This window comes from Misgurnus anguillicaudatus, chromosome 24 (assembly GCF_027580225.2).
Source record: "Misgurnus anguillicaudatus chromosome 24, ASM2758022v2, whole genome shotgun sequence".
Lineage (NCBI taxonomy): Eukaryota > Metazoa > Chordata > Actinopteri > Cypriniformes > Cobitidae > Misgurnus > Misgurnus anguillicaudatus.
Window position 1 is genome coordinate 38029941 of NC_073360.2, and position 17158 is coordinate 38047098.

A 17158-nucleotide genomic window follows, 5' to 3' on the forward strand; every position below is an offset into this window, starting at 1 on the left:
TTTCTTGCTTGGTATTTTTGTCTTGTTTTCAGTACAAATATCAAAAAATTCTTAAATTAAGATGCATTTTCTTGATGAGCAAAATGACCTTAGAAAATAAGTCTAGCTTTTAGACAAAATATATAAAATTTAATTGAATTTGTAATGAAAACAAGCAAAAATATCTGGTAACGGGGGAGAAGTTTTTTCTTGAATTAAGCTTTTAAGAAAAACGTAAACTTATTTTTAGTTTTTTTCATCCCATTGGCAAATATTTTCGCTTGTTTTAAGCACAAATTCACATAAATTTGATATATTTTGTCTAAAAACAAGACTTATTTTCTTAGGTTATTTTGCTCATCAAGATAAAGCATCTTAATTTAAGAATTTTTAGATATTTGTACTGAAAACAAGACAAAAATGCTAAATAAGAAAGTCATTTTCTTGCAGTGAAGATCACGTTTATGTTTAGCATGAAGATATTTTGTAAATTTCCTACAATAAATATATAAAAAATGTATTTATCATTAGTAATACGTGTTGCTAAGGACCTTATTCGGACAATATTTTTATTTTCTCTTTTTTTTTGCACCCTAAGATTCAAGATTTTTATATAGTTGTATCTCGGCCAAATATTGAAACCATAAATCAATGGGAAGCTTATTTATTCAGATTATGTATAAATTTCAATTTTATGACTGGTTTTATCATGGTCCGGAATAACATATGATAAGTTGAAGTGTAGACAACAAGTAGTTAGTTGACATGACTTGTAAAGTGTAGAGTTTGATTATACTTATGCTTAAAATATTTTTACAGTATACTGCATATTTCACAAGTTCTCTCACAAAACTGTTGTGAAAAAAGTTGCATTTTTCTGGTAAACAGGTAAAAAACTCTCCACAGTTAGAATTAACCCTGAGGGTGTAAATATAATTAGTGTTTTCTTGCATAAGATGCATTCTTCACATAGTGACTGCCAACGAGCGGTAAGAAATGTGACCCTGCCTGTAAAAACCGAGCTAAAGTCATTTTTGTGATTTACTGTTTTCTACATAAAATCATTAAACATAATAAGACCATGTCTTTGACATGGTAAGATTGAAATGAATGCAAAAGCAAACTTTAATGTTCATAATCACAAAAGTAGATGAGACTTTAGACTGGATTTTACAGATAGGGGAAACTTTTTACAACAATATTGCTTAAATTTAAAGGGGGCATGTCTCAATTTATTTACACTTTTTACACAAGCACAATTCTGATATTTTCTTCCTAAATATCTTTTCTATGAATCTATAAATGTATTTGTGCTCACCTGTATGGTTTGTGCCCGCCTCCCCTGCATAACTCCTTGGTGAATGGTCGGTCCCTCAGACAAGCAATGTGACCGTCGACAGGGCAACGTATACGCTCCATACGCGGCACCATCGTCTTCACACACCGCTAATATTTTATCATCCTCGCCGTCTCTACCAGTGGCGCCTCCCTTGTGCCATTTGATGTAACGTCCATGCGGCGGCCTGCAGGTGGGACTTTTTGGTCCGTACAGTTCATCTAAAGAATTGGCACGGTTTGTATCCAACAACTCTAAATCTTGCGGAGACGATTGTAAAAGGTCCCCGCAGACTGTAAAGTCCTTCTCATCTGGTGTATCTCCAATCTCCTCCGTGCTGGTCAGATTCTCCTGGCTCAGATCGGACAAAGACACCTCCAGCGAATCTTCTCTCCACATATCTGCAGACTTGGAGCGTTTCTTCTTAAAGCTAGCACCTTCTTGGGAACCGTCTCGTGTCTGTTGGGTCTGGTCCTCTGGCGGCTCGTCCGCCTCCTTCGCCGGCTGTTTGGAGGTGACGTTATGGGTCGCTGCAGGTGAATGGGCTGGATGGTTGTGGAAGGACACCGGTCTGAGGTTCATGGCCACACGGTCCACCCAAATGGGTCCGCTGAAGTCGGGTAGCATGTCGGAGTCGTTGAATGGCTCCAGGCCGTGGTCGGCCAGCGACTGCGGGATGCTGGGAGTGCTGCTGGAGCGTGTGCTGGTTTCAGAGTTGCGGTGCTCTGGTTTTCCAGATGGTGTTCGACGGGAACAGTACGTCTGCTTGTTGGACAGACGGAGCGAGCGGGACATGTGCTTACGGGAGAGGTGACGCTGCCCGTCTCCGTAGTAACCATGACTGCCGCTGTGACTTTCTGCGTTACCCATGACTCAGTATGTGCGGCGGATGTGAAAATGCTCAGAGGTCATGCAACCTTGAGAAGAAAAGAGGGTACAGGTAAATTAATAGAAAAAGCATGTTACAATATTTTTGGCAAAAAACATTATTTCACGACAAGTTGTGCATTCTGGTTATTGAAAAAATGAATTCCCAGTATTACAGTAATGAGAATTATCTCTGTCAATAACCTTATGAGAATGGCATCAAAACATACGAATATAATTAAATCATTCAATTCATAATTCAATAACTTTTTTACCAGTGGTACGGCAATGATATTACAGTCATGACTGATTTCACTTGGCATACAGATCACGTCCTGCATTCATGCCCTCCTGCATCAGATGACTTCCAAACTCTGGGAGAGAGAGACAGAGAGAGAGAGTCAGAAATTTGCTGGTCAGAAAATCCACACACAGCAGTATGTGAGGCAGAATAAGGGGACATTGTTGTTGTGAGATGAAATTAGGTGTAGTGCAGAAACACCTGTGACAGAATGAGAGCTAAAAGGGAGATTAAAGGGATTCACCACTGTGGCTGGAGACCACACACATGTTCAGGACAACCTTAACAAACACAAGATGACAGACGTAACATGAGAGTGTGTGTGGTCAGAGATATATCAACCTGTGCTTACCGCTGCTGCCAACATAAAGCTTCATGAATCTAAATATGAAACCCAAAATGCCCATGTCTCATACAGTAAAATAAGCAGACACTGCCAAATGTCTAATGAATAACATGCTTGCAAGTGAAATGACTAAACTAAGGACACCCCTGACATTCGTATGCTGAGATAAAGTATACAATAAATTAGTTCTCCTCTTGTTCTCCTTCAGAAGCTTTGGTTTTTATAAACAGAGAACTCACACTGAGGTTAACTCACACTGAATGCTTAACAGTTGAAATCATGAGTCTGTGCTGATTAAAGAGTCTGTGCAGATTCATGAGTCTGTGCTGATTCAAGACAAGAGTCTGTGCTGATTCAAGAGTCTGTGTTGATTCAAAGTCTGTGCTGGTTTTAAAAGTCTGTGCTGAATCAAGAGTCTGTGCTTAATCAAGAGTCTGCGCTGAATCAGGAGTCTGTGCAGATTCAAAAGTCTGTGCTTTATCAAGAGTCTTTGCTGATTCAAGAGACTGTGCTGAATCAAGAGTCTGTGCCTAATCAAGAGTCTGCACTGATTTAAGAGATTCTGGTGATTTAAGAGTCTGTGCTGAATCAAGAGTCTGTGTGCTGACTCACTAGTCTGTGCTGATTCAAGAGTCTCTGTTGATTCACTAGTCTGTGCTCATTCACTAGTCTGTGCTCAATCACTAGTCTGTGCTCATTCACTAGTCTGTGCTCATTCACTAGTCTGTGCTCATTCAATAGTCTGTGCTCATTCACTAGTCTGTGCTCATTCACTAGTCTGTGCTCATTCACTAGTCTGTGCTCATTCACTAGTCTGTGCTCATTCACTAGTCTGTGCTCATTCACTAGTCTGTGCTCATTCACTAGTCTGTGCTCATTCACTAGTCTTTGCTGAATCAAGAATATGTGCTGAATCAAGAATCTGTGCTGAACCAAGGGTCTGTGCTGAATCAAAAACTGTGCTGAATCAAGAAACTGCGCTAAATGAAGAGTCTGTGTTGAATCAAGAGTCTGCACTGATTTAAGATATTCTGGTGATTTAAGAGTCTGTGCTGATTCACTAGTCTGTGTTGATTCAAGAGTCTGTGTTGATTCAAGAGTCTGTGCAAATTCAAGAGTCTGTGCTGAATCAACAGTCTGTGCAGATTCACAAGTGTGTGCTGATTCAAGAGCCTGTGCTGAATCAAGAGTCTGTGATGAATCAAGAGCCTGTGCTGAATCAAGAGTCTGTGCTGAATAAAGAGTCTGTGGTGAATCAAGAGTCTGTGCAGATTCACAAGTCTGGCTTAGTCTGTGCTGATTCAATAGTCTGTGCTGACTCACTAGCCTGTACTGATCCAGGAGTCTGTGCTGATTCAAGAGTCTGTGCTTTATCAAGATTCTGTGCTGATTCATGAGCCTGTGCTGATTCAAGAGTTTCTGGTGATTTAACAGTCTGTGTTGAATCAAGAGTCTGTTGAATCACATGTCAGTGCTGAATCAAGAGCCTGTGCCGCTTAAAATATCTGTGCTGATTCAAGAGGTTGTGCTAATTCAGATTTAGGAATCTCTGACGGTGGAAAAGCGATGCTGCACAAAGCCCGTAAACTATTTTAGATCACGATGGCGTCTCAAAAAACACTGCACTCAGTACAGACCAACAAGAAGAGAACTTCCACTTTTATCACACATGTGATGGGGATTTTTTTTGTATAGCAGACAGAGATGCAAATGTGCAAAAGTGTATGCAAATAAAGCAAGAAGATTCGTTTTTAGTGAATTACCCAGACAAAACATTAAAGCAGCAGTCTGAAAGTAAATCCTCAGCCCTGCGTTCCACATTTCGTTTTTACACAAACCTTTTGTTTGACGGGCAATAAAACATTCTGAACATTAAAATGCACAAAACTCCAGGAAACACAAACACAGAGAAATTCCCACATGTCACTGTGGAAACCAAGCCAGATCTTTACTCGTATAGTGTTTGTGTGTGTGTGTGGGGGGGGGGGGGGGTTACTTGCAAGCATAGTCCATCAAGATAACACTAAAATAGAAATCACTTCGGCAAAGGGCCATCAATATTCTAAAGATTTAGAGATCTCACACAACAACACAGCTCATGGGTGAAACATCAGCTCAACATGCCCAAAGCCATCAGTTTAAAAAAGCTGCCAACATCTTCTGTCCTATATAGGAATGTGAAAAGGTCCACTTGTACAAAACAATGTTTTACCATAATGTTAAATCCGCTTGGCTTGACCTAAATAAACATCTTGTCCTATAAGACACATTAGCCGGAGCAGGAGAGAGGTTTAGAGAAAGAACAGCATCCTTTAGCTTTAACTTTAGAGATGGCAACATTAAATATTAGTTTAATATTGTTTCAGTCATTTAATTTATCTGTGGTGTTCACTATTGTTCAAACGTACAACATTACATTAAACAAACCCTCCAAAATCATGTTGGTAGTTGCATGCAACTCTAAGCCAAACCTACCACATTCATTTCAATTCAAACAGTTTTTCTTTTATCATCTTCTTTGTGTTATTGAAATGGACTGCGTGTGCCTATAAATAAAACTTAATATGGCTATTATAAACCCTTGTGTAGTCAAAAGCAGCGTGGCGTCAGACAGCGTTGTTTACTAGATCCGACGATGATGCCAGGCAAATAACCGACAGCCATAAACATCCTGGAACAAACGCCTGTCATCCTAAATCCCATTCATCGAGGTGTGCAAACAGAAACGCCCTCCGATCCATCACGCAATCCAAAAAGACACTTCACAGCTCTTTGTGTTTACCAGCAAGTCTGAAAAAACAAGTGACAGGTGCATTTTGGAGTCCTTTGTTATTAGTCTTCTGGAGGCACGGTCTCTATTAAACGCATACCATGACCTGTTGAGACAGGACCGGAGAGGTCTCAGCGCTGCCCATGGACGGCAAAAAGTTACCACGGAGCTTAACGTCACGTGAAGGGGTGAAAAACAGCAGTTTTGCCCCAAAGCAAAAACACTGACGTGCATTCCCAGGGAAAACGCCTGAGAACGCTTGGAGAAAACTGGAAAGCCGAAAATTCATTAACAGCTGTAGGGTGGAAAGAAACTACGTTTCCTGCCAAGAAATTCAGCGAGGGTCTATTTCTGATGTTCACGCTGGGTAATGAATTCACAGCAATTTGCAGAAATCTTACGATGGCTTTAGTTTAACACAATACCTAAATTATAAATCCAACAGAATATTTAGGCGTGTTTGCTAAGGCAATAAACCTCTAATCCGGAGTATTAACTGTACATGAATGATACAGATGGTCAGGGCTGTCACTTTATGAAATTGAATATTTTAGCATTGAAGGAGAAACTCGAGCCACAAAAAGACGACTATAGCAGCTTTTGACAAGGATCAATTAGCAACCAACTTTGCCCTAGCAACCACCCAAAAAACCCTAGCAACAGCACATTAACACACTAAAAGCACTCTTAGAAAAATGCTGTAAAGTCCAGTGCATTGCATCCAAAATTGATGTGAGTGCACCTGCAGGTGTACATTTTTTTTAAGGTTATGAGGTTGTGCATTGCTCATAAGCAAAAAAAAAAAAGGTTATGCATTGCATACGTCTGCACCCTCTGATGTAAAAACAAAATTAACCAATAAAAATCTTTGATGTTCAAAAAAACTGAATGTGTGTAATACATTTATTTATAAAATTATTCGCTGGATTTGCTTTACATTTTTTGCCACACCTGCACCGCAGTTCGTTCTCTCAAAACGGCCAGTAGGAACCGGTTTAAGGGTGTAATTTTGTACAAAGCTAATTATGTTGGATGGTTTAATTTTCTGTATAATACTATACAATATACGTTAAAATTATATGCATGTATGTGCATAAGTCCAAATATAGGTGAGCACAGAAAGATGTGTAATGTTTTGAGATGTCATGTCATCTTTAAAAACCAGAAGTTAAGCCTAACATTTACTTTTCCAAGAAAACCTGAGATACAAATGTAAAAACTGTAATTTAAGTGCCAATGCTGTTGATTTACAACACTGGTTACTTGCTCTAGAGTTAATTATCTTTAACCAGGTGTTTTTAAGAAGCATGTTATATCTGATGCATAAACAGGACTTCAAAGCCCTTATTTCCATGTTACACAACACGAAGCCATCTTTGAGCATTACTCTGATTTTCTCTCTCTTTATCAAATTCTCTTTTAAGTTTCTATCATAACACTGTTGTTTAGTGAAATCACTGCTGGGATTTGCCCACTGAAATAGTTAAGAAAGCGTAGGAACCTTTAATTGAAAAACGCTGTGAGCTGCATTCAACAATAATGAAAACAACAAGCGTACCATCTGCTTGAAAAAGACACACAAGTCGACTTCAAACACACAGCCGGCGTACTGAAGCACAGAAACAAGAGAATATTTTATAAAATTAACCGTAGTATTGCTATAGGCACATACTTTAACATAGTTTGTTTGCTCACGTAAATTTTTCTGATGAATGATTGACAGGCCCTCAAGAGACAACTCAATATCACAGAGACCCCGATAAAACTAGAATGTAACGATTTTTCTGCTCACGCAACTGACGGCAATTTTCCACAAAACTGCAAAAAACAATATTTAGTAAGTAAACTTATTAAAGGGGAAATTTCAACTTTTTTAAGATGTAACATAAATCTCTGATTTCTCCAGAGTAGATACAATATGTGAAGTTTAGCTCTAAATAGCATATAAATTATTTATTATAGCATGTTAAAATTTCCACTTTGTAGGTGTGAGCAAAAATGTGCCGTTTTTGGGTGTTTACTTTAACATGCAAATTAGCTGATCTCTGCACTAAATGGCAGTGTTGTGGTTGGATAGTGCAGATTCAGGGGCGGTATTATCTCCTTCTTCTGACATCACAAGGGGAACCAAATTTCAATGACCTATTCTTTCACATATTGCAGAGAAACTAAGTTACTGGGTTGATCTTTTCACATTTTCTAGGTTGGTAGAAGCGGGCCCAATAATCACTTAAACATGGAAAAATTCAGATTTTCATGATATGCCCCCTTTACGTTAGCGGTTGTCACTGCACCATATAAATTCAAATGTATTTGCTTAAAAATCTTATGAGGTGTCATGACACAAAACAACATTTTGATAAAAAAAGTAAATGCAAAGTAAGAGTATCAAAATAAGAAGCATACAGTTACAAACATCTCTTCATGTACTATTTTGCATATGATTTCAAATGACATCATACAAACCAATTTTGTTGTTTTTTCCACATTTAACGGGAAAATGTTCATTTCCGCAACGTGTCTATGGCTGGATTTGGGTTCTTTGACATGGAAATATTTATAATTAAAAAATAAAAAGCTTCAGTGCATGTTATACTATAAACATTTACAGTAAAGAAACATGTGGTATTTGTAGAGACAATAATAAGGAATATAAATGTGTCCAAGACCAATTTTCTCATCCTCCGCAACAGTTTTCAATCATTGTTTAAGCCCTCAAGGAACTAACATGTTGGAAGGGACATAATTGACTGTGACACTCAAGATGGCTACCAGGTAAGCAGTTCTTATTTTTCTCTCCAGATAAAAGTTGAAATTTTGTTTGTCGTCAGTTCCTAGACAACTTTTTAGTTCTCATTACCGAAACATGAGTTTATAAATGCAGATATTTAATGTAATATCATGTTGCGGTAATGATAATTTTTGATAATGATAATCTAAAAAAATTTAAATAATTCTAAAGGAAATATATATTTTTTTTTAAATAATGGTTTTAGTAAGTTCACACCTTAATCTTACATGTGCAAAAAATTGGCTTCAAGGGCTTTTTAAAAAAATCTGATGCTGGACACCTAAGTCTGAATTTCGTGTGAATCATTCGTTCGCACTCAAATAATCAACGCATGTGCATTGGGACAAAATGCAATGCATCTCCAGTGGTACTTACTACATTCTTCTGTAGGGGCATGTGCGACCTACAAATCTGGGATTTCTCTTCTGATGAAGAAAAATTGTGTCACGTGCAGTCACGCACTATACGTGGACCCTCGCGTATATATAGAAAATGGACTGTACTTTGGCCTTTACTGTGACAAATTAAATAAGTAGCCTTTTTAAACAGTATACATCAATATGACGTAAATTTCCTCAATGTTTCACATTTTACTTTTATGCATTTAGCAGATCCTTTTATTCAAAGCAACTAGTGTAGTAGGCTATGTGTGTTCCTTGGGGATCGAACCCTTGATCTTTTTTATGGCTCAATGCATGTTGATATTGCCACAATGTTTATACTTTAATCTATCAGTAAATTACTTTTTTTATTATTTTCGCTAAAAATTAACATTAACAATTTACAATCTTAAAAGCAGTATTTGCACATTAAAACATTCATACTTAAGTGACCTCTTGGACAACACACTACTAAGGCACAGATTAGTGTAATTTATATTGCTTATCTATATTGCCACAATCATTTGCTGTGTATTGTATTATCTCCTGCATCTTCTGATGCCCTTAAAATTGCACTCACATTTCCTAAGCTCCTCTTGGTTTAGGCAAATGTAGCATCCTGTCCTAATCTAACAGCTTTGAAGCCCGTGAACGACATACCGATAGGGGTCCGGGCAAGCCCCAGCACCTCTTTAGAAACATGTGGTGAGGGGCAATTATGCTTCCCTGTAACCCCCCTCCCAAAGTTTAAATAAGTTATACAGAAGGGGGATGGGGTCATACCTGAGACCCCTGACAACACCCAAACTCCCCTCGGAGAAAGAATGTCAAAATAACACCCTCTGTTTGTGAACCACATTGAAGAAGAAATACTGTCACTATTGTGTGTCGACCCCTAAACGGGTAGAAGTCTTCAAAACCAAAGACAGAAACTTAAAACTTTCCTGAGAATGTAGGTTCGACACATCTTTGATGAAAGTTTTGTTTGCAAGGAATGAGATGACAGTCTTCTCCAACTTTAAAAATATGTCAAGACATCTGATCATTATGACATCACAGATCAAATAAAACATGCAAATAAAGTTACAGAACAAACAAGCACTTACAGATTTGCAACAAACAAGAACACGGACAACCTTTAAATCTGTTGATTTTGTGTCTCTGAGGTGCTGTCACCGTCGAAACTTTCAGGTGTACAGAAATATACACCAAAAAACCCAAAATGCTGTTATTTTTAACCCAAAATGCTGAGTTGTTTTAACTCATTTTTGGGTCAAATATAAACATTTTCTGTGTTAACGCTGAAGTATGGTCTATTTTTTTTCGCATTCGTGAGGGTCCACGTACAGTGCACGACACGTGAAGCAGTTTTCATCATGAGAAGAGTGCGCACATACTGATTTTGTAAACCCTGCATACATTTTACGCAAAGGTTGCGCATGCGCCTACATGACAATAATGTACAGTATGTAGCCCAGAAGATGCATTGGATTTTGTAGTAATTGCGCATGCGTCTGATGTCAGTGTGCCCGTACGAGTCAAATTTGTGCGCGTATACGTAAAAAACTGACTATTCAGGCTTTAATTTAACCAAAAAGTTGGGTTTGTCTCTTTTTGGCTCAATGCTGGGTTGAAAATAACCCGGCAAATTCACGGTACATTCAAACGGGGCATAAGACGAAAGGCTTGTCTGAAGCGTGGCCATCAGCCAATCACAGTGGCCGCAACACATGCTGCGGTTTTGCATAAACGTAATTGGTTGGCTCACACTAGGTTATTTGCATAAGTCGATCTGATTAACTGACGCACGTGTTGGCGCTTGAAAAGTTGGGAAATGTTGAACTTCTGCCATGAGCGACAGCACGCGACGTTGCCAGATCCACAATTCACCCATTAAAAGTAAATGAGAAGCGTTAACGCTTGTGAATGTACCGTTAGAGTGTAATTTCAGATCGTAAGTTTTGGTTTATTATGTACTTATATACCTAAATTTAGTCTCTTGTATGTGTAGTATTCAAAAACTAACTGCCGGTAATAATGTCCTGCCATATTTGCATTCTGAAATGTGATTGTTCAGTTCTTCCTTGCAACTATTTTGCATACAGCGTTCTTTTGTTAACCAGCACACGCTTGGATTTACATCACTAAATGCAAACCTGTTATACTTTAACTTCACTTTATAAAAAGACCCAGTAAAGCAGTTAAGCTACATTTACATATGCATTTAGCAGGCGCTTTTATCCAATGTGACTATACATTTTATCAGTATTTGTGTTGCTTGGGAATACTTTGCACTGTTATATTATATTTTACAGTTCCCATAATTTACAAAAAAACACTTCTTTCTTATTTAGTTAAACGTACAATGAAACATGACTTGTCAAAGACAAAATCCATGTTTCGTGCAAACAAATGAAAAGCCAAACCAACAAGTCTGAACTGTTTACCTGTGGCTTCACTTAAAAGAAGCATGGGGGGTTTGACCTGTTACACAGTCAATAAACCGCAGGTTAAATCCTATACAAATGATGAGACTAACGCTTATGAAAATGCTTATGAAATGGTATAGTATGTAACGATATGAGATGGTATACTACACTGTAAAAAAATCCTGGTTGCCTTTAATTTTTAAGTATAGTCAACTTAGATTTTAGATTTAAAAGTGAATTTCAACGTACTATTATTTTTTATCTTTTCTTGACTTTAATAAAAAAAAGTTAAAATGAAATCCAAGTTGATGATATGAAAATTTACGGCAACAAGGATTTTTTAACATTGTGTGGTACTTTGCTAGGGCTACTACTGAACAATGACCATAAGTTCATGCTCTTTACAAGAAGCGCGTTTACATGGAGTAATTGGATAACTATCAAAAAAAAAAAAAACTTATTATAGAAACCTGTTTTCATGCGTTATATGCAAATCAATAAACCGGCTATGCAGAAAACCCTGTTTACATGGGATTTGGAGATTTGTCAGGTTTCTCGCAGGCAGTGACGTAACCGCCTATAGCAGTGTTTCCCAATCCTGGTCCTCAAGGCCCCCCTGCCAGAAACTTTTAGATGTCTCCTTATTTAAAACACCTGATTCAACTTATCAGCCTCCTTCAAAAATGGTAAACATGTCTCCCTAACAATGATGAGTTAAATCAGGTGTGTTAAATAAGGAGACATCTAAAACTTTTTGGGAGGGGGCCTCGAGGACCAGGATTGGGAAGCACTGGCCTATAGTGCATATAGTCATTAAAAAAGCAGATGGAAAATCTGTTTAAAGCCATACTGTTGTATCTCTTCTCATGTGTTAAGATTAAAGGGCTCTTTATAGTTGTGCGTAGGTCCTACGGTGTAGGTTCCACGTCGGTTTTCATTTATACTTTTGCGTCGTCGTCCACGTTGACGTGCAAACACGCGCGCAGACCGGTGGTAGGCTGTATCCACGTGTGTAACCACAGTAGCAGCGTGACCGTCAATGAAGAAGAAGCTTGGCAAGTTAACCCACAAACGAAATAAACAGCAACTTGTGTATGTTTTGAGAAGACCAGCAATGATGGAAGTAAATAAACAGCGACTTGTGTTGCAGTTTAGTTAAATCACTCCTCAACTTGTCTCGTCTTTGTTTTCACCGTCGCAAACAGAAATACCTATGATGCATTTTTTTTACCTGACGGGCAGGGTTCTGGTGGACCAATCACAGCGCTTGCGGTCCGCGTAGATCTCACGCGCTGTTAAAATTTTTGCGAGGTGCACGTCAGGCTACGCATAGCTACGCACAGGCTACGGATAGCCTACGCTGTAGCTACGGCGTAGAACTTACGCACGACTATAAATCGGACTTTAGGCTGCTTAACAATTTATCGCGACTAATTGTTGCAGAATAAAAGCTTTTGTTTACATCATTTATGTGTGTGTACTGTGTAAAGTAATTATGTATATATAAATACACACACATACATGTATCATTTTAAGAAAAATATATTTATATTTTAAGTATTTGTATATAAATACTTAATATATAAATAATATCTAAGTATAAATAAATACATAAATAAATGAGTAAATAAATAAATAAATAAATAAATAAATAAATAAATAAATAAATAAATAAATAAATAAATAAATAAATAAATAAATAAATAAATTATATATCTATATATCTATATATATATACTTTTATTCTGCAAACGATTATTATACTATACACAGTACTTTTATTCTGCAAACGATTAGTTGCGATTAATCATTAAGCAGCCCTAATTCAGATCCTGTAAATGTAACATGAGCTTTTATTTTTGCATTTTCTCTGTCAACTGCATGAGTCTAGGGCAGACTTTTATGCATTACTTTGTGCTTACTAAACATCACATGCGGAGACATGCGCACATGAACAAACCTGCAAGAAAGCCGGTTAAGGTGTTTACATGCAACACGAAATCGGGGTAATGAGCAAAAAACTACATGTGCCAGTCAGTTTTTGCTTATGCCGTTTATGGGCTTTTCCGATAAAATAAAATAATTTTACGTGTTTACATGACCCCAGACATTATCAGTTTATTAAGCACAATTAGCGTAATGATAACCCAAGGATAACGCAAAGAATGCTATGTTATAGTAATACAATTGTAAATCTGACTTAAACTACTATAATACGGTTATAGACTTAATATTTTGAGGTGGAGAAATGCATCTGTAAAAATGCAAATGTAAAGTTTGGCAAATGACTGCTGCTTCAGCTGATATTTTTTCTGTGATAACACCTGTTGTTTTTGGAAATAGCGCAGCGTGAAGTATAAACAGTTTTATAAGGTTTACAGGATGAGTGTGAAACGCTGGGTCACAAATGTTACGAGAGCAAATGTGTTGAGGATTAGCCGAACACGGCTGTACACGACATGATTCACAAACATTGCAGAACTTATAAAATTTAATTGAAACAATGTCAAAATAATAAAAAAAAATATCCCCGCATTACGCTGGATGGTCTGGAAGACTAAGCTTTTAATACCTCTAGTTGGCCTTCTTTTCGTTTCATTAGGTCATTTCATTAAGGGATTACAATACATTTCAATGCCAAACCAACAAATTAAATACAAAACTTTCTAAAATACAAGGAGCGCAGATTAAAACTGACCCAAAAACAAGTCAAGAAACTTTTCCACCTCAGGGAAATATTTCCCTCAGGACATGCATGTTTCTCTAATCACCTGAGCTCCTGTGTGATACCCAGAAAGCAGATTAGGCTTGACTAAAATCCAGTCACCAGGAAACTTCACATTTCTCGGTTTTCTTCTGTGTGGAAGCCTCCAGCAAATTCGGGGGTCTCCTGCCTCCCCCCTCCTCCCCTCATGCGGTTCAGTCAGGCGTGATGAGACGGGATTCAGACACACATCACTACACAAAGCCCATGCTGAAATGAGTTTACTCGCAGCGATCACAGGCCTTTAATTTCCACCCGCCTGTGGTACAATAACCTCCTTGTTGTCACCAAACCGTGATGGTGCAGAAAGATCAGGAAAAACTAACAGTGCAGCATCTGTCAACCTAAACCATCTGTCTTTAGGTTTCAGCCGACCACTTCAAAACCTCTGCCTCCCACCTTTTAGATAAAGACCCTTCAATTATATCACTCATCAAAACCAAAGGCGGAAATGGGTATGAATGGTCTTCCTGATGCATTCTGGGAAAACTAAATTGCAGACCGTATTAACATACCAAGTAACATAGCGAGTCTGCTCTGAAACGTACAAAGACAAAAATCACATATATCTTAGCAGAAAGTTGAAAAATTTTGCGTAATGTTGCCATGTTAACATTATGAAGTGAAGTGATTATGTGACGTGAACATCATTGAAAAGCTGCAAAAGCTGCAAACAGTTTTTGCAAGTTCCTACAATTTTTGCAAGTTCACGCAATTTCATTGCATACAATTGCAAAAATATCCCGCATATTCCATCGCATTTTTTAAGAAAACGTGGCGCAAGATCAAGGATTTTTGGCCGCAACAATCACAAAAAAAGCTGAAATATGTAATGTTTGCCTCTCTATCGCCATCTTTGTTTAAAAAGTTAAACCACAGGTTCCTTGATGTACTAATCCTTACTAATTATTGAAGTCTAACCGTGGGTTCACACCAGCCGCGTTTGAGGCGTCAAATTCACGTCTACTGGGTCTAGTTTGCCGCTTGAACATTTTGAGTTTACTCGCTTCATTCACGCGTGAAAGCCGCGCATAAAATTCTGGTCATCGAGACTAGAAATTTGCATCATGGGAGGGGCTTCTGCAACTTCGCTCGCTTTCTGTAATCACGTCACTACAAAAGCATGCTCCTGATCGGTTAATGCGGCACATTTTCCGACCAAAGTTAAACATTTTCAACTTGCGCGTTTCCCGTGGCAACGCTCAATTGGCGCCATTCACGCAAACGTGCCGTGAGACCTCCAGATGTGCGTCAACGCTTCTTCACATTGACTTAACATTGAAATCACTCGCGGTTGACGCGGTTTTCTGTGCTTTTCACTGCTTCTATTAATGTAAAGCTGCTTTGAAACAATTACCAATTGTGAAAAGCGCTATATGAAATTAGGGTTGCGAATTTCTGGGAATTTTTAAGGCTAGAAACTTTCCATGGGAATGAATGGGAATATATGGGAATTAACTGGAATAAACTGGGATTTGGAAAAATTGAGAGTTGCCTATAAAAGTTAAATGTAAAATAATCTTGCAGCATAATTTTGTACAAAACAACAAAATGTTATGTAATTTCACTTAAATTTCTACCCTAAATTTCTGCATGCATGTCTGCTTATGACCAAACAAAATTTTTATTTATGTTTGTACATGATATAAGTTATATTAATTTCCAAATAATTCCAATAAAATCCCATTAAGTTTCCAATTTGGAATATTTCCAAAATTACCAAGATTAAGTTTCCATAAAAAACTTTACCAGAAACTTTCCACCCCTTTGCAACCCTGTCAATTCATACTGATTAAATTAAGTTAATTATTTTATGTTTACCAAGGTGAATCTAGGTAAGGAGAAGGTTTTGATTTATGTACTTGCTCATTAAATAAATATCTCCGAGCTACGGAGTTCAAGTTTGGTGAAGATGTGTATCAAATAAGTGATTGATACATCAAAGCATGACCTTTTCAGATCCTTTCAAGCGTTGCACAATAATAAAGCACGTCAGAATCAATGAGGTGCGAATAAAAAACAACACTTTAGTGTGTGTTATCATGTTCGGTTACCGCCCGAATACACAGGGGTCTGCGCTAAACTCCGTAAGTTGGTCTCCCAGTCTGTCTGGTGTTCAACAACCTAGTCTACAGACCTGATTAGTTGTGCCAAAAGCTCCTCTAGAACCATTGAAACAGAGCAGGAGAACCAGCTTGGTTCAGCTATGAGACCAGTTAACCACCTGAGGCTGGAAGTCGTAGTCTCTTCCATGCATTCACAATTCATCCATTTGGCAGACGCTTTTATCCAAAGCCATTACAAAGTATAATTTTTTTTAGTATGTGTGTTCCTGGGATCGAACCCATTACCATTAGGGCTGCTAATGCAATGGTCTACCAGTTGAGCTACAGGAACACTTATATATCAATTAATATGCCAAGTAAATTGCTTGCTTAATTTAGGTGCTGTCTATGTAAACGACTTCCTGAAAGCATATCAACATGACCATTGAGACAGACAAAGATAAGAGAATAAACGGCAGTCGTTCACTATCACAGCTGGTAGTGCGAGTCCATCACTTCTGTCCTGTCGACAGGGAAGTACAGGCATGACCAGTCATTAAACTCTTAAAGAAATGTTCTGGAGATGCTATCTCATGGTTACCAAAGTTTATATCCCTTCAAACCCACACAGGGCAGGGACAGTTAAGTACAGGAAACACAACCCCAATGGCAATGACCACATCAAAGCAACACGAAAGTGATCTTCTTTATGAAACTTTAGTCTTTGGCTCATTTATTAATGATCAAAGTATGCGTGTCCCCCGAGAGAAGAGGAGAAAACTTCTGCTATTAAACTTGCACTCGTACACTGAATAATTAAACCATTGTTGTGCGATTGTTGGTTCCCAAATTAAGATTATGAAAGGAGAAGTTCACTTTGGTCGATACAAAGCTGACAGTGTTTTTAGATAAGTTATAGTTCTGCTTTTGTTCGGCCTTTATGAACATTGTCAAAAAAAAATATTATTATAGGCCAATATTTGCCTTCGAGAATAGATTTTATTTCTACTTTTATGAGGGCATATTGTTCCTCTAACCACATAAAACTCATACGCGTGCGGTGCAATAAAAATACATTTTCGGTTTAAACAAATGAACATCTAAAATGTAGCTGTAAATAATAAAACAATGTGTAACACAATAAACGCTT

At 37.8% G+C, this 17158-nt stretch overlaps 1 protein-coding gene across 4 annotated transcripts in view; it reads right to left on the reverse strand.

The window, feature by feature from the left end:
- tiam1b (TIAM Rac1 associated GEF 1b) overlaps positions 1 to 17158 on the reverse strand; it is a 93180-nt gene that overhangs the window by 50896 nt on the left and 25126 nt on the right. For all 4 annotated transcript variants that reach the window (XM_055197366.2, XM_055197367.2, XM_073863556.1 and 1 more), the window contains exons 2-3: positions 2458 to 2556; positions 1298 to 2232 (exon numbers count right to left, since the gene is read on the reverse strand). In XM_055197366.2, coding sequence (XP_055053341.2) covers positions 1298 to 2185 — 888 coding nt within the window. In that variant the 5' untranslated portion in view covers positions 2186 to 2232; positions 2458 to 2556. The remainder of the gene's footprint in view (positions 1 to 1297; positions 2233 to 2457; positions 2557 to 17158) is intronic.